This window comes from Pan troglodytes, chromosome 14 (assembly GCF_028858775.2).
Source record: "Pan troglodytes isolate AG18354 chromosome 14, NHGRI_mPanTro3-v2.0_pri, whole genome shotgun sequence".
NCBI classification, from domain to species: domain Eukaryota; kingdom Metazoa; phylum Chordata; class Mammalia; order Primates; family Hominidae; genus Pan; species Pan troglodytes.
Window position 1 is genome coordinate 105,713,008 of NC_072412.2, and position 18,273 is coordinate 105,731,280.

General features: G+C 39.2%; 1 protein-coding gene across 3 annotated transcripts in view; it reads left to right on the plus strand.

Annotated features, from left to right (window-relative positions):
* The window catches only part of PCCA (propionyl-CoA carboxylase subunit alpha), a 446,563-nt gene that overhangs the window by 16,829 nt on the left and 411,461 nt on the right, over positions 1–18,273 (plus strand). For all 3 annotated transcript variants that reach the window (XM_001149000.7, XM_063792625.1, XM_063792626.1), the window contains exons 3-4: positions 6,366–6,413; positions 6,518–6,586. In XM_001149000.7, the coding sequence (XP_001149000.5) occupies positions 6,366–6,413; positions 6,518–6,586 (117 nt within the window). The remainder of the gene's footprint in view (positions 1–6,365; positions 6,414–6,517; positions 6,587–18,273) is intronic.

The following is an 18,273-nucleotide window of genomic DNA, read 5'->3' on the forward strand; positions in this document are numbered from 1 at the left end:
GAATACTACAAACGGTTCAGCCATCTTTCTCCTTATACACTGGTAGCCTTCCTCATTAGCGTAATAACTGTTAGAAGTGGGCTATCAGCCAGGTGTGATGGCCCACGCCTGTAATCCCAGCACTTTGGGAGTTTGAGGCCAGTGGATTGCTTGAGGTCAGGAACTTGAGACCAGCCTGGCAAAACCCTGTCTCTACCAAAAAAAAAAAAAAAAAAAAAACACCCCACAAAAATTAGCTGGGTGTGGTGGCGTGCACCTGTAGTTCCAGCTACACAGGAAGCTAACTTGGGAGGATCACTTGAGCCCAGGAGGTCAGGGCTTCAGTGAGCCATGATTGCACCACTGTACTCCAGACTGCTAGGCTAAAGGGCAAGATCCTGTCTCAAAAAAAAAAAAAAAAAAAAAAGAAAAGAAAAAAGAAAAGAAAAGGAAAAAAGAGATGGGCTGTCATTGAGGAAGTTTGTGATATTCGTCAATATATGTTATTGGCTATTGCTTTAGGGAAATTCTGTGCCTTTGTACTATTAGAATGTAATAATGTAGTTGGCCTTTAATTCTTTACCTTTAAGGATAATACTCGGGCCCGATCCCTAAATGAATAGTTCTGTGTTCAGCCACTTGTCTGGTGGATTCTTGATGGCTTAGTCTGACAGTATGGTTAGCCAAATCAGAATATTGTTTTTTTTTGCCTATGGTGAGCCTTTCTTGCAGTCTTTTGGAGCCTTACAAAGTACAGGAAGTTAAGATTTCACTGAACTTATCAAGCAGGTTTTATGATTCTTTTTATGTCTTAATAAATGTTTGTATATGTGGACAGAGTTTGGTCTGGTACTTGCTTTCATTATAACCTCATAGTGAAGTTACAGAAATAGCTAACTGACCTCCCACATTGGTGACCACTGGTAATTACTAAAAATAAATAAATGTATGTAACTGTCTGGGTTTAGCACATTTATTTATTTATTTTTGAGACAGAGCCTCGCTCTGTCACCCAGGCTGGAGTGCAGTGGCATGATCTTGGCTCACTGCAACCTCCACCTTCCGAGTTCAAGCGATTCTCCTGCCTCAGCCTCCCGAGTAGCTGGGATTACAGGCACACACCACCACATCCGGCTAATTTTTTTTTGTATTTTTAGTAGAGATGGAGTTTCACCATGTTGGCCAGGCTGGTCTCGAACTCCTGACCTCAGGTGATCCACCTGCCTCCACCTCCCAAAGTGCTGGCATTGTAGGCATGAGCGACCGTGCCTGGCCCAGGTTTAGCACATTTAAAGAGATACGAGGGATAAAGGTGTAGAAGTGGAATCTCCTTGGAATTCACTAAGCATGTTTCGTCATAAATCCTGAAATCAATTCTGCTCCCTGCTATCTTTGCCATCTCCTTTGCTGTGCCCTTGCCTAAGGTGACTGTGGAGAAACTGTGTTTCCCTCAGTGAGTGATGAATATTCTTTGGCACCTATTCGTAGTACAGGTACATGTTCAGACTAAGTTGGTCGCTTCACCCTTCACTTGAGGGCTGCACTTAATCAGACCTTTCTCCTTCCCGGATTCCTGCTGTCCTTGTAACCATTCATTAAATACTGACCTGGTTTATTTATACCTACTGTCCCAAGTGCAAGTAGACTTGGTCTTTGGTGTAATACGTATTTGTTAAATAAATTGATTCTCGTTTGAATCTGTTATTAACTCATTTCTTATTCCACATTTTATCAGTGACTTACATCATGTGCAAATTATCCAGGTGAAATTTAATCATTACTGAAAACGTTATTTTTTTTAACTTGAGTTTTAACAAGCTAACTTGTTGTCTTATGTATGTTCATGAGAATAAGGAAGATTTAACTTATGGTAGCTTGCTTGGATCAAGACCATTAAGTTTCAGTTGGCCTTAAGTTAGTGTGAGCCAGTACAGTACTGTGTTGTTCCTGTCACACTGATGTGAGCTGGCTGGGCTCAGTGGCTTACGCCTACCGTCCCTGCGCTCTGGGAGGCCGAGACACGGGATTCCTTGAGACCGAGAGTTCCATATCAACCTGGGTAACAGAGCAAAATCCCGTCTCTTAAGAAAAAAAAAAGTGATCTTAGGTGTTATTAATAACATAGTGTTTAGAGCTTGCATTGTTATACTCTGATCACATTATATCATGATATTTCTGACATGAATACCTGGATGTGAACTCTCTGACTTTGCCACTAGTGAACTTTGTAAGTGATTTAAGGCAGGTGATTTGGCCTCATCAAGCCTTAGTTTTCTTATTTGTAAAACGGAGATATTATCAGAACTGACTTTGTGGGATTATTATGCTAAATATTGTCGTCATAGCCATTACCTGATAGATGAGATAATGCACAGAAGGGATTCATCACAGTGCCTGCTGTATACAAAACGTGTCCTAAGTGTCGGCTGCTTAATGTCCTTAACTGAATTTTGCACATTTGGAAAGCAAGACTCAAAGCCCATGGATAGTGAGTAGCTGGGTGTAAACTCATGCCTGTCCTTTTCCAGAGCTGGTGGACTTACCCATTGTGCTGTATCCTTTCTCAGAAGAGTTGGGCAAGTGACCCAGTGTCCAGAGTTCTGCCGTCATTCCAACAAGTACCCAGTGCAGGGCCAGCTGAGTCCTCTTGGTCTCTGAATGGAGTGTGGTGGTAGCTATGGAGTTAGAGCCTGGGAGAGAGCATCTAAACCTAGGGAAGGGAAAGGAAGAAGGAGGGGTAGAGAGAGAATGGGTTAAGAGAAAAATAACAACAGCAAAAAAGATCCTTAGGAAATCTTTTACTTCAGATGACATTATTAGTACAGTTATAGAGCAGCTACTGCCAAAGTTCTTCATTATCTCTTCTGGTACCTGAATTCTCATCTATCTTCAAGGATCCAGGATCCTAATTTATAGTTGTTTTTTCCTGAGTGTCTTCAGGGTGCCTTATGAGTGACTCTCCACATATAGGATCAAGTCCCAGTTCCTTGAATGGCATATGAGTCCTTCCATCATCTGGACTTTTTTTTATCCTAGCTTTATTTGCTACAACTCTCCTAAGCATACCATGCGCTTCAGTCATATTGAGAATTCCTTGTAGTTGCTTAGTGCTACCCTCTTCTTCCAGTGTCACGGCCTTTACACATGCTGTTCATGTGCTCCCTTCTCTTTGTGTAGCATCCTGCACAAAGCCTTATTAGAGCATTTAACACAATTTGTTGTGTTTGTGCCATATTTTACTTTGAAGTTGCCAAATGCACTTGATATTTACCTGAAATTGTTGATGCAGAGGGGCAGTTTTAAGGTTGGGTTTAATTGATTTGTATGCATATTCTTTTATAGGCATAGCCTACCTGGAAGAATATATAGGAGACCAGTAACAGTGGTTGCCTTTTGGGCAGGGACTTGGGTGTCTCTTCAGTGTATCCCCTTTTGTACTCTAAAAATTCTGAATTATATGCATCTATGATTTATTTAAAAGAAAATTTTATGTATGGAAGATTAATTGATATGATTAGTTTTATTGGGTTTTATGCGCTAATTGGTAATACATTAATAGCCCTTAACAGAGAAGATGTGTCAGGTGCAGGTGTTTGTTTTGTTATAGCTTTTCCCCAGTTAGACAGATAGGGGCACACTCCTAAATTCGTAACAGTCTGGCATGTAGCCCAAAGGGGTGAAGAATAGTAGCCATAGCTAATGCTGAATGAGTATATATTACATGCTAGACGTTATTCTAAACACTTTAAGAGTGTTAATTCAAATCATTCTCACAACCTCTTGTGGCAGGTGCTGTTTTTACCCTTATTTTACATACCAGGAAATGAGAGGCAAGAAGGGTGACTTGTTCATAGCAGGACACACAGGAGGTGAACATAGAATGTTGGGAGTTCAGCCTGGGTGGCTTGGCTGCAGACTGACTCGTAATGACCATTCTGCTGCTTGAACAGAAATTAGAATGGGGATTCTTGCTTAATTCTTCCAGTGTTATCATGATTTGTTGTATTCGCTGTAACAATTGCTTAATATATAATTTCTAGGAGTGGTGTTTGTGGTGATTATCAGATGTGGTCTGTTTCGCAGTTAATATTAACATCACATTTTAAAACCCATTTAAGAAAGTGTAAACATTGTGTTCTCAGGATATGCTTACTGTTTAAGAGGGGTTTACCATGACCATTTAAATACAGAAAAGTAGATGATTATGCATTCTCAGACCTGAGATGTGAGCAAGGCTCTGAGTGGCTTCGAGTTTTATCACATTAGAAGTTTACCTATTTTTAAGGCAGGGGCTTGGCTCGGGTTGGAGGAGTTAAGACATATATGATGTAAAGGTTAAACCAAGACCTAGCAAGCTTTTTTCACTTCTGAGATTCTGGACTTTTTCCTGTATGTTAAAATACTGCTCTAGGCCGGGTGTGGTGGCTCAGGCTTGTAATCCCAGCACTTTGGGAGGCCGAGGCAGGCGGATCACCTGAAGTCAGGAGTTCGAGGCCGGCCTGACCAACATGGGGAAACCCCATCTCTACTAAAAATACAAAGAAATTAGCCGGGCTTGGTGGTGCGCACCTGTAATCCCAGCTATTAGGAGGCTGAGGCAGGAGAATATGTTGAACCTGGGAGACGGAGGTTACAGTGAGCTGAGATCGTACCACTGCACTCCAGCCTGGGCGACAGAGTGAGACTCCATCTCAAAAAACAAACAAACAAACAAACTGCTCTAGGTTATATAAGAGTACTTTTTAAAAAATCATTTATAACTCTAACTCTTCTTTTAGAAATATAACTGACACTTTTTTTCTGTGTTCCGTTGAACTTAAAAATAATTCACAAATACAGAAATTACCGTGTGCTAATGTGTATTACATCCAAATTACTTGGAATGGTGTGTTTTAAAAAACGATTAGCTTGTACAATTTTAGAGTAGGAAGAAAACCTTACTAAATAGCTTTCCATTTGAGTGCTACCAGTTTATGTGGAAATCAAGGCCTACAGAGATTGATTTACTTAAAGTTAAATAGGTCATTAGTGGCAAAGCTGGACTTGGGTTTAGGTCTCTAGATAAACACAGGATACACAACTTCTCTACTGTTTGGTCTCAGCTGCTTCAAAATTTGGTGGTTATTCAAACTTAACATTGTATTCAAATGGTGTAATCTGCTTAGTCTGGGCATTTTTGGATATATGCACAATTAGGTACCTATTCTGAGTTACTGAAAATATGCCCTGTCCCAACAGAGATAGCAGATAAATTATACTTACTTAGTATCAGACTTCCCTTTGAAAACAACTCATGACACTTAGAATTTCCCAGAATTTAGAAAATAAATTGTCAAGTAATTTTGGCCAAAGTGATTTTTTTGTTTATTTATTTATTTATTTTTTGAGATGGAGTCTTGCTCTGTCACCCAGGCTGGAGTGCAGTGGCACGATTTTAGCTCACTGCAACCTCTGCCTCCCAGGTTCAAGTGATTCCTGCCTCAGCCTCCCAAGTAGCTGGGATTACTTGGGATTACCAGCACTTGGGATTACAGGCATGCACCATCACGCCGGCTAATTTTTGTATTTAAATTATTTATTTATTTATTTAGAGACGGAGACTCGCTTTGTCACCAGACAGGAGTGCAGTGGCGTGATCTCAGCTCACTGCAGTCTCCGCCTCCGGGGTTCAAGCCATTCTCCTGCCTCAGCCTCCCGAGTAGCTGAGATTAGAGGCGCGTACCACTAGACCCAGCTCCTTTTTTTTTTTTGTATTTTTAGTAGTGACAGGGTTTCACCATATTGGTCAGGATGGTCTCGATCTCCTGACCTCGTGATCCACCCACCTTGGCCTCCCAAAGTGCTGGATTACAGGCGTGAGCCACCGTGCCCAGCCTTTTTGTATTTTTAGTAGAGATGGGGTTTTACCGTGTTGGTCAGGCTGGTCTCGAGCTCCTGACCTCGTGATCCACCTGCCTTGGCCTCCCAAAGTGCCGGGATTACAGGCGTGAGCCACTGCACCCGGGCTTGACCAAAGTCTTTTAGTGTCTGAAATATCATTTGAAGATTTTCTTTTGGCTACAGAATATGTAGATATCCCCATTGTGAATACATTAACCTACTATGCTTTAACAAAGTAATTATAGAACCCGATCATATCAGATGAATTTTGTAGTTCCCTGGTTGTAAACGATTATACTATTTAATAACCTATTTTAATATTACCCTAAGTATTTATAGTACATTTAATATTACTCTAAGTAATATAGTATTTAATGTTACTCTAGGAAGTAATGTTTATTAGGATTATATTCAGTGTTGATGTTGGAAAAACTTGGTGTTTTTTGGTCTTAAACCATCGGTTTAAAAGTAACAATTTCTAATGAATGTGTTTTTTCTCTCTGCAGACTTTTGATAAAATTCTTATTGCTAATAGAGGAGAAATTGCATGTCGGGTGAGTAGAATTTTCGTCTTATTTTCCATTTTACTCTGAAATTATTTATTAAACCCCTTTAAGTGTGAATCACTATTAATAGACATTAATATATTTTAAAATAGGTTATTAGAACTTGCAAGAAGATGGGCATTAAGACAGTTGCCATCCACAGTGATGTTGATGCTAGTTCTGTAAGTATATTTTTGCTTTGTTTAAATCAGGACTTAATTTTGGGTCAAGCAGAAAAAGTGACACATACAGGCTTTTTTTCTTGGCCTGCACAAGATACATTCAAGTTTAAAAACTGTTTACTTGTTCACTGTTGTGTTAAGCAAAATGACAGTATCACAGTATCTTCTATATGTGCCATAAGTATTTTCTTTTCATAGCTTTAAAAACTTAGACAGAAAAATTGCCAGGCTGATTGCTGGTCACCAAGTAGATTTAAGCAAAGCATGAGAAAATTTGAGTCAAAGATTAATGAAATGTTTACACAGTGCTCCCTTATGAGAGCACTTTCCCTCAGCATAACTTCAGTATCACTAAGGGAATGCTACAATTGTTTAACCTTTCCTAAATGCTTCAACGTGTTTAGCTGAAAGTTTGACAAAAATGAAAGATAGGCTAATGCTAATTGGATACGAACAAAAGAAGGTTTAGCATAAAGCAGATATACTTTTATTTGGTACTTTTAACACAGCAGGCCTTTTTTTTTTTTTTTTTTTTTTTTTTTTGGGACAGAGTCTTGCTTTGTTGTCCAGGCTGGAGTGCAGTGGTGTGATCTCACCTCACTACAACCTCTGCCTCCTGGGTTCAAGCGATTCTCCCGCCTCAGCCTCCGGAGTAGCTGGGATTACAAGCACCTGCCATCATGCCTGGCTGATTTTTGTATTTTTGTAGAGACAGGGTTTCACCAAGTTGGCCAGGCTGGTGTTGAACTCCTGACCTTAGGTGATCTGCCTGCCCCGGCCTCCCAAAGTGCTGGGATTACAGGCTTGAGCCACCACACCCGGCCCACAGCAGGGATTTTTTTAGTAGTAATGTTATGAATGAGTAGAAAAAAATCCCATGGGGAAAGAATGTAAATTATTAAATCTTTATGGCATGAAATATAAGTAGTTGAATACTAATGCAAGCATTGTTTCTCATTGTCTCATACTACTTTTGATAATGGGACCCTTTGGTAGGGTCCATCAGTTAATGACAGGGATATGTTCTGAGAAATGCATCGTTAGGTGAATTCAATAATGTGTGACCATCACAGAATGTACTTACACAAACCTTGATAATACAGCCTAGTACACACCTATATGGTATAGCCTATTCCTCTTGTGCTACAAACCTGTGCAGCACGTGACTGTACTAAATACTGTAGGCAATTGTAACACAGTGGTAAGTATTTGTGTATATAAGTGTATCTAAACACAGAAAAGGTACAGTAAAAATATAGTATAAAAGATAAAAAATGGTACACTTGTATAGGGCACTTACTGTGAATGGAGCTTGCAGGACTGGAAGCTGGTCTGGGTGAGTCAGGGAGTGATCAAAGGCCTAGGACATTACCGTCACTACTATAGACTTCATAAACACTGTATACTTAGGCTACACGACATTTATAGAAAAATAGTTTTCTTTCTTCAATAATAAATTAACCTTAGCATACCATAAATTTTTTAAGTTATAAACTTTTAAATTTTGTCTTTACTCTTTGACTCTTTCTTTTTTTTTTTTTTTTGAGACAGAGTCTTGCTCTGTTGGCCAAGCTAGAGTGCAGTGGCGCAGTCTTGGCTCACTGCAACCTCTGTCTCCCGGGTTCAAGCCATTCTCCTGCCTCATCCTCTCCAGTAGCTGGGATTACAGGCATGTGTCACCACGCTCGGCTAATTTTTGTATTTTTAGTAGAGACGGGGTTTCACCATGTTGGCCAGGCTGGTCTTGAACTCCTGACCTCAGGTAATCCACCTGCTTTGGCCTCCCAACGTGCTGGGATTACAAGCGTGAGCCACCACGCCCGGTTTACTCTTTGACTCTTTCATAATAAAACAGCATAAAATGCAAACACTGTATAACTGTACAAAAATGTTTTCTTTATATCCTTATTTTATAAGCTTTTTTCTGTTTTTAAAGTTTTTTATTTTTCATTTATTTTTGACTTTTCGAACTTTTTTGGTAAAAACGAAGACTCAAATGCACACATTAGCCTAGACCTGCAGAGGATCAGGCTCATCAAGACATCAGTAGGCATGGGATCACATCAAGTTAGAAAGCTTCTACACAGCCAAGGAAACAACAAAATGAAGAGACAACCCACAGAATGGGAGAAAATATTTGCAAACTGCCCATGTGATGAGGGATTAGTAACCAGAACGTATAAGGAGCTCAAACAACTCTATAGGAAAAAAATCTAGTAATTTGATTAAAAAATGGGCAAAATGGCCAGGTGTGGTGGTTCACACCTGTAATCCCAGCACTTTGGGAGGTCAAGCGGGCAGATCACTTGAGGTCATGAGTTTGAGACCTAGAATAAATAAATGGATGTTTAACCAGCCTGGCTAAGATGGTGAAACCCTGTCTCTACTAAAAATACAAAAATTAGCCGCGTGTGGTGGCACACATCTGTAGTCCCAGCTACTTGGAGACTGGGGCAAGAAGCTTGAACCTGGGAGGTGGAGGTTGCTGTGAGCCAAGATCGTGCCACTGCACTCTAGCGTGGGCGACCAGGCGAGACTATGTCCAAAGGAAAATAAAAAGGGGCAAAAGATCTGAATAGTCATTTCTCAAAAGAAGACATACAAATCACAAACAGGTATATGTAAAGGTGCTCGACATTATTGATCATTATGGAAATGCAAATCAAAAGTACAATGAGATAAAATCTTACCCCGGTTAAAACGGCTTTTATCCAAAAGACATAACGAGTACTGTCGAGGATGTAGAGAAAGAACCCTCATATGCTGTTGGTGGGAATGTAAATTAATACAACCACTATAAAGAACAGTATGGAGGTTTCTCAAAAAACTAAAACTATCATATGATCCAGCTGCTAGATGTACATCTGCTTCTAGGTGTACACCTAGCACCAGGGAAATCAGTATATGGAGGAGATATCTGCACTCTCATGTTTATTGTAGCATTTTTCACAATAGCCAAGATTTGGAGGCAACTTAAGTATCCATCAACAGATGAATGGATAAAGAAAATGTACATATGTACGGTACCATTCAGCCATAGAAAAGAATGAGATCTTGTCATTTGCAATAGCATGGATAGAACTGGTGGAGGACATGGTAAGTGAAATAAGCCAGGCACAGAAAGACAAGTTTTGCATGTACTCACTCATTTGTGGGAGCTAAAAATGAAAACAATTGGACTCATAGAGAGAGAGTAGAAGGATGGTTACCAGAGGCTTGGCAGGGTGTATGGAGCGGAGGGGTGGGGATGATTAATGGGTACAAGAATATAGTTAGATGGAATAAATAAGATCTTGTATTTGATAGCACAACAGGGTGACTACAGTCTGCAGTAATTTGTGGTACATTTTAGAATAATTTAGGGAATAGAATTGGGATGCTTGTAACACAAATAAATGAATGATTTAGATGATGGCTACCCCATTTATCCTGATGTGATTATTATACATTGTATGCTTGTATCAAAATATTTCATGTACTCCATAAACATATACACCTCCTGTATACCCACAAAAATAAAAAAAGACATCACTAGGCAAATAGGAATTTTTCAGCTCCATTATTGGAGCTGAAATGTAGATGCAGTACATTACCGACCAAGCTGTCATATGGCGCATGATTGTATTCTGATCTACAGGTAGACTTTTCAGACTTTGCAAAAGTGGTTTCAAAAGAATTGTTGTTAGGTTTTTCTCATTTGTACCTTCCCTGAAGCAGATGTGGTAGTTTTACATTTTAGAGACTTTTCACCACTTCTGGCTGAAAGCAGTAGGGAATATACCAGAGATTATGATACATAATTTATAATAAAATTTACCAGACCCCACAATGGAAGCAATTGCACACTCAGTCAAAACTTTCTCTTACTATGACCTACTTTAAGTCAATTTCTAGAAAGATACTATAAGTAAAAGCAGGATAATGACGGTGGGAATGTCAAAAGTTTCATTTAAACCTCAACAGTAGGGTCAAATCTGCTATGTGGTTTCTGTTTCAGTCTCAAGGAGGCTGAAAAGGTGAATTCCTGTAACAGCATTTTTTGCATCCTCAGCACATGATCACAGAGGTTACTATCATAGCTAATCAGCTTTATAATATCAGTAATATGAAAAAGCCATGCTATTCAGATGTATTAATTTTTGCATGTTTGTTTTCAAGAGGTGAGCATTTTAAATGTAACTTGAGTAAAAAACTTTATAGGCTTTGTATGTTAATTTCACATGTGGAAATGTAAATACTATTCCAGTAGGAAAATACTGCAACAATTGATTGCGAAAGCTATTCATTGTCTATTATAAACAACTAATTTTTAAGGTAATTATGCAAGGAAAAAGATGAATGGATACTGCACATATCAACTGATAAGTCACACAAGGAAGGAAAGCCAGCTAACTTGCAAACAATTAATGTGTGATAGAAAAATGTTGGCTTTTAGAGATGATTATGCAGTTTACCTCTGTTGGTCCCTTCCCTCCAACATGTTCTTCAAAATTGTCTTCAGTATTCTTGGTCCTTCGCTCTTCCATGTGAATTTTAGGATGAGCTGGCCAATTACCCCCCTTCCCCAATTTTTAGCTACCATGAACAAGATTTTTATAAGTATAACTTTTGCATGTCTTTTTTGTGAACATAATTTTGATTTTTTTTGGGTAAATATCTAGGAGTGGAGTAGCTGGGTCTTATGGTAGATAAGGAGTTGGCAACCTTTTTTTGTTTGAAAGTAAATACATTTTTGTCTGGATAGCAAATATATTTTAGATTTTGCAGGCCCCTGTGGTCGCTGTTACATATGCTTCTTTTTGTTTTGTTTTGTTTTAACAACACTTTAAAAATGTGAAAACTATTGTTAGCTTGAGAGCTGTGCAAAAACAGCCCTTGGATCAGATTTGGCCAGTGGGTAGACAGTATTTTGCTGATGCCTAGAATAAATACATGCATGTTTAAATTTATAAGAAGCTGCTAAACAGTTCTCCTTCATGGTTGTATCATATTTTACTCCCTCCAGAAATGTCTAGGTCAGGGTGCTTTTGTGTCCTTGCCAACACTTGGTGTTTTCAGTCCATTTGATTTTGTGTTTTATTTTTAAGTGGTTGTGAAGCAGTATGTCATTGTGTTTTTAATTTTAGATTTTCCTGATGAATACTGATGTTGAGTACTTTTTTGTGTTATTGGTCATTCATTTATGTTTTTTTCTGAAGCGTTTCTTCAAACATAATGAAAAAAATTAGAAAAGTAGTACCAGTATATTGGTATCAGTTTACTGTTATATACCAGTATAACGGTATCTGTATACCCTTCACCTAGATTCAGCAATTGTTAACATTTTGACTTGTTTGCTTTATATCTGTATCCATATGTACATTGTGTGTGTGCATTTTTTTTTTTTTTTTGGCTAAACAATTTGAAAATAAGTTACAGGACATGGATGAAGCTGGAAACCATCATTCTCAGCAAACTATCACAGGGACAGAAAACAAAACACTGCATGTTCTCACTCATAGGTGGGAATTGAACAATGAAGACACTTGGACACAGGGCAGGGAACATCACACACTGTGGCCTGTCGTGGGGTCGGGGGATGGGGGAGGGATAGCATCAGGGGAAATACCTAATGTAAATGACGAGTTGATGGGTGCAGCAAAACAACATGAGACATGTATACCTATGTAACAAACCTGCATGTTGTGCACATGTACCCTAGAACTTAAAGTATATATATATATTAAAAAAAGCAGCATTAAAAAGAATCCCCTGGACAGGAAAAAGAAAAAAAAAGAGGCCGGGCGCAGTGGCTCACGCCTGTAATCCCAGCACTTTGGGAGGCTGAGGCGGGCAGATCATGAGGGCAGGAGATCGAGACCATCCTGGCTAACACGGTGAAACCCTGTCTCTACTAAAAATACAAAAAATTAGCCAGGCGTGGTGGCAGGCGCCTGTGGTCCCAGCTACTTGGGAGGCTGAGGCAGGAGAATGGTGTGAACCCGGGAGGCGGAGCTTGCAGTGAGCCGAGATCGTGCCACTGCAGTCCAGCCTGGGTGACACAGCAAGACTCCATCTCAAAAAAAAAAGTAAATAAGTTACAGACATTGTGGCATTTTACCCGTAAATACTATTCATCTCGCAGTAATAAGTATGGTTTTCTACATATCTATAATACCTTATGAAACCTAAGAAAATAACTCATTATTCTATAATATCATGTAATATGCCTACCACATTCAGGTTTCTCCAGTTGACCCCAGTTGTCCTTTTTAATATTTTTCTTTGATCCACAGTTCAATCAAGGTTCATGAGTTACATTTGTTTATTATACCTCTTTAGTCTCTTAATCTAAAATAGTGCCCCTATTCTCCCTCTTTTTTTGTTTGATTTTTATTATGTTGGCTTTTAGATATTTTGGCTTTGTATGATTATTTTCTCATGAATAGATTCAGATTAAATATTTGACAAGACTACTTCATAAGTGATGTTCTTTCTTTTTTTTTTTTTTTTTGAGACAGGGTCTCTCTCAGTTGCCCGGGCTGGAGTGCAGTGGTGAGATTATAACTCACTGCAGCCTGACTTCCTGGGCACAAGCGATCCCCCCACCTTAGTTTCCCAAGTAGTTGTGACTACAGGTGCATGCCACCATGCCTGGCTAATTTTTGTATTTTTTGTAGAGATGGGGTTTCACCATCTTTCCCAGGCTGGTCTTGAACTCCTGGGCTCAAGAGATCCTCTTGCCTTGGCCTCCCAAAGTGCTAGGATTACAGGCGTGAGCCACCGTACCCCAGCCAGTAATGTTATTTTTTTTAATAGTAATATCATAACAAGAGGTTCTTAATGTTGAATTGTTCTGTTGTTATGCTAAGTATGATCATTTGGTTTCATCAGGTCTTCCCATTATAATGGTACATTTTCTTTTTTTTTTATTAAATAATTTTTGGGGTGAGTTTTTGAATCCTTGTGAATATTTTGTCCCTCAACCACCTCTCATCTAATGTTTTTGCATCGATAATGAAAATTGCCTGAGCCTGATTACTTTGGTTACATTTGTCTTGTTTGCTGTCTGTGGAGTAAGCTGTTGATTTTCTGCTCCTTTTTGAATCTGCCTGTTTTTATGTATTATCTTTTTTCTTATGATTTGAGGCCTTTAGTATATTTATTTTTAGCATATTTAATTTAAAGAATCTATCATATTATTGTATTATTTCAAGTTTGTGGGTGTTTATTTCTATTCCTGACTCTTCCTCATAACATATTGTTTCCTCGCATGTTTAAATTTTGGTGTGTGATTTTATGTTTGGTGCTTTTGTTGTTGAATTTCAAGATGGTTTGGGTTATGGATTTGGCCAGGTAGGATAGGTGGTATATTTGTTTCCATCACACCCTCCAGGGTATCACTCATCTGGGACTAATTTTTATATTAAATTTTTGGCATAAAGATTGTCAAATTTTGAAGATAATGGGAAGAACAAAATGAGATTGCACACACACAGATACACACCTGTTGAATAGGCTCATGGTTTCTAATATCTAGAGACATTTTCCTTTACTTTGAACCACAGAGATACGAGCATAGGGTTTATCCTATTTCGTAGGTTGATTCCTCCCCCACAACCTTTCACTGAGAATGTAATCTTTGAGCCTCCTGGCTTTAGACAGAAGGGTTTCCTTCAAACCTCCAACTCACACGGGATCTGTTTCCTTTCTCTGATCGTTAAAACCCAATCTTCTAGATTATTGAGATTCCCACCTTCACTCTCCAAGACTGGCTCTTGTGGATGCAGACTGATTTTCATTTTTATATTATTTATTTATTTGAGCCGGAGTTTTGCTCTTGTTGTCCAGGCTGGAATGCAATGGCGCAATCTCAGCTCACTGCAACCTCCATCTCCTGGGTTCAAGCGATTCTCCTGCCTCAGCCTCCCGAGTAGCTGGGCTTACAGGCATGCATCACCAAACTACTGAATTTTCAGTAGAGACAGGGTTTCACCATGTTGGCCAGGCTGGTCTCGATCTCCTGACCTCAAGTGATCCACCCGCCTCAGCCTCCCAAAGTGCTGGGATTACAGGTTTGAGCCACCATGCCCAGCCAGATTTTCAGATTACTTTTTTTTTTTTTTTTTTTTTTTGAGACAGAGCCTTACTCTGTTGCCCAGGCTGGAGTGCAGTGGTGTGATCATAGCAAACTACAGCCATGAACTCCTGGGCTCAAGTGATTGTCCTGCTTCAGCCTCCTGAGTAGCTGGGACTACATGCACATGCCGTTGTGCCCTGCTTCCTTTTTCTTTTTCATCCCTTGTAGTTTTTTTGTGAGCCAAGCTCTTCATTTGAAGGATGTTTGTTATATTTAATCTAGGTCTTTAGATGTTTCTAAGGAGGATTTGCAGGTTATTTAGTTGGCTTATTGTTGGTTTGTCTTAAAACAATATGACATCCTATTCTTTGTTGAGGAAATTCCCTTAATTTCTTTGAGAAATAAAGACTGATCTAGAGCAGTCTTAAAGTCAGGCTTTCCCTAGGAAAACAGTTCATTTATAATGATGAGATTAATGTGCCTGAATCCAGGGGATGAGGCTACAGGGAAGCAGTATAAAATACTCCATTGGGAATTGGTCAGGGCAGGAGAAAGCAAAATGGGAGTTAAGCCTCTTATTAAGTCATGAATTTTTTTTTATGTTTCATTTTCCAGGCCCTAGGAAAGCACGCTTATTATTCTCTGGGAAGATTTGTGGAGAATAGTTTATGAAGAGAAGACAATTCTGGTGCAAGAATGTAACCAGCTGGGATGTTGATTGATATTGCATTGTGTCTGTAGATCATTTTGGAGTGTATAGCTATCTCAACGTTTTTAAGTCTTCCTATCCATGAACATGTGATATTCTTCCATATTTAGGTCACTTGGATTTCTTTCAGCAATGTTTTGTAGTTTCATACTACTATAAGTGTAATTAGTTTTTTAATTTCAATTTTTTAAATTAGTTGCAAGTCTGTAGAAATACAAATGATTTTCATATGATGATTTTGATTCCTGTAAACTTGCTGAACTCTTTTATTAGTTCTAATAGTTTTTTAGTGGATTTCTTAGGTTTTTTTTTTTTTTTTTTTAAGATGGAGTTTCTGTCACCCAGGCTGGAGTGTCGTGGCATGATCTTGGCCCACTGCAACCTCCACCTCCCGGGGTCAAGTGATTCTCCTGCCTCAGCCTCCTGCGTAGCTGGGGTTACAGGCATGCGCCACCACGCACAGCTAAGTTTTTTGTACTTTTAGTAGAGATGGGGTTTCACCATGTTGGCCAGGCTGGTCTCGAACTCCTGACCTCAAGTGATCCTCCCGCTGTGGCCTCCCAAAGTGCTGGGATTACAGGTGTGAGCCACTGCGTCTGGGCCTTAGGATTCTTTTTTTTTTTTTTTTTTTCTCTCTCTTGAGACCGAGTCTCGTTCTGTTGCCCAGGCTGGAGTGCAATGGTGCAATCTTGGCTCACTGTAACCTCCGCCTCCCAGGTTCAAGCAATTCTCCTGCTTCAGCCTCCGGAATAGCTGGGACTACAGGCATCTGCCACCACACCCGGCTAATTTTTTGTATTTTTAGTAGAAGTGGAGTTTCACCACGTTGACCAGGCTGGGCTCAAACTCCTGACCTTGTGATCTGCCCACCTCAGCCTCCCAAAGTGCTGGGATTACAGGCATGAGCTACTGTGCCCGGCCAGGATTCTTTATATAAGATCATGTCATGTGTGAATAGAGATAATTTTACTTCTTTCCATCTGGATGCTTTTTATTTCATATTCTTGCCTGATTTCTCTGGCTTTAACTTCCAGAACAATGTTGAAGAGGTGAGAGGAGGCATCCTTGTCTTGTTCTTCATCTTAGGGGGAAAGCATTCAGCATTTCACCCTTAAATTTGATTTAGGCTCTGGTATTTTCATAGACTTTCATTATCAGGTGGAAGAAGTTAATTGCTATTCCTAGTTTACTGAGGGATTTTTATCAAGAACAGGTATTGCATTTTTTCAAATGCTTTTTCTGTGTTTACTGAGATGATCGTGTGGTTTTTGTCCTTTATTTATATGGTGTATTGTTACATTAATTGATTTTTTTGGGTGTTAAACCAGCCTTGAATTCCTGAGATTAATCCCACTTGGTCATGCTGTGTAATCCTTTGTATATATTGCTGGATTCAGTTTGTTAGTATTTTATTAATTTTGTGTTCATATTTACAAGAGATATTGTCTGTAGTTTTCTTATGATGTCTTTGCTTGGTTTTGGTGTTAGTGTGATCCTGGCCTCATGAATTGGAAAGCTTTCTCTCATCTTCTAGTTTTTTTGGAAGAATTGGTATTAACTTTTCTTTAAATGTTTGGTAGAAATCACCAGTGAAGCCATCTGAATCTGGGCTTCTCTTTGGTTAGTTTTTGATTGTTAAATCTACCTTTTTACTTATTGTAGGTTTTTTCAGATATTCTGTTTCTTTAATCAGTGTCTGTAGTTTATGTCTTTCTACAAATGTGTCCATTTCATCAAAGTTTCTAGCTTATTGGTATAGTATTTTCTTATTTTTATTTTATAAGGTCAGTAGTAATGTCTCCTCTTTCATTCCTAAATTTAGACATTTGAGCCTTCCCTTTTTTCTTGGTCACTGGCCTAGTCTGTTCAGGCTTGTTATGGATTGTCATAGTCTGGGTGGCTTATAAACAACATGAATTTATTTCTCATAGTTCTGGAGGCTGGTAAGTCAAGATTGAGGCACTGTTAGATGTTGTCCCTGGTGAGGGCTCCCTTCTTAGTTTCTTAGTGGAGCCTTCTTGCTGTGTCCTCACATGGTGGAAGGAGCAAGGGAAGGATCTCATTCATGAGGTCTCTGCCACAAGTGTTCTGAAATAGCATTCCAGAAGTACAAGGTGATACAGTTAGTCAAGAGCTATAAATTGGTGGATAGGAAAGGCAAAAATAAGAAGATTGTATTGAGTTTCTAGTTATACAATGAACTGAATAACTCCTTTTCTTTTGAGACAAATTCTCACTCTGTCGTCCAGGCTGGAGTGCAGTGGCACCATCTTGGTTCATTGCAACCTCCGCCTCACAGGTTCAAGCATTCTCATGCCTCAGCCTCCCGAGTAGCTAGGATTACAGGTGCCTGCCACCATGCCTGGCTAGGTTTTGTATTTTAGTAGAGTTGGGGTTTCACCATATTGGCCAGGCTGGTCTCAAACTACTGACCTCAGGTGATCCACCCTCCTCGGCTTCCCAAAGTGCTGGGATTACAGGCGTGAGCCACTGCACCTGGCCCTGAATAACTCTTTAGAAACAGAAAAAATCTCTGGTGGTTGGTTAAATAGTAAATATAAATAAATCTATAAATTTCCTATATATCAATAAGGTAGAAAATACAACAAGAAATGTAACCTCGTAGAAGCAATGGAAATGATAAAACACTGTATGATGTGAATTTAAAATGAAATTTTTAGGACTTACATGAGGACTTCTTGTTTTTGTATAGGGAAACCGATTTTTAAAAATGCTCTTTTCTGTACATTTTCTATTAAATCCTAATATAACAACATAATGGGGGGGGGATTGACAAAGAGTAAATATGCAAGAATAGCCTAGATAATTCTGAGGAAAATTGATGGGGAGTAGCCTAACATATTAAAATACATTTTAATACATTGTAAGTCAGCAAGAAGACATAGGTCTATGGAATAC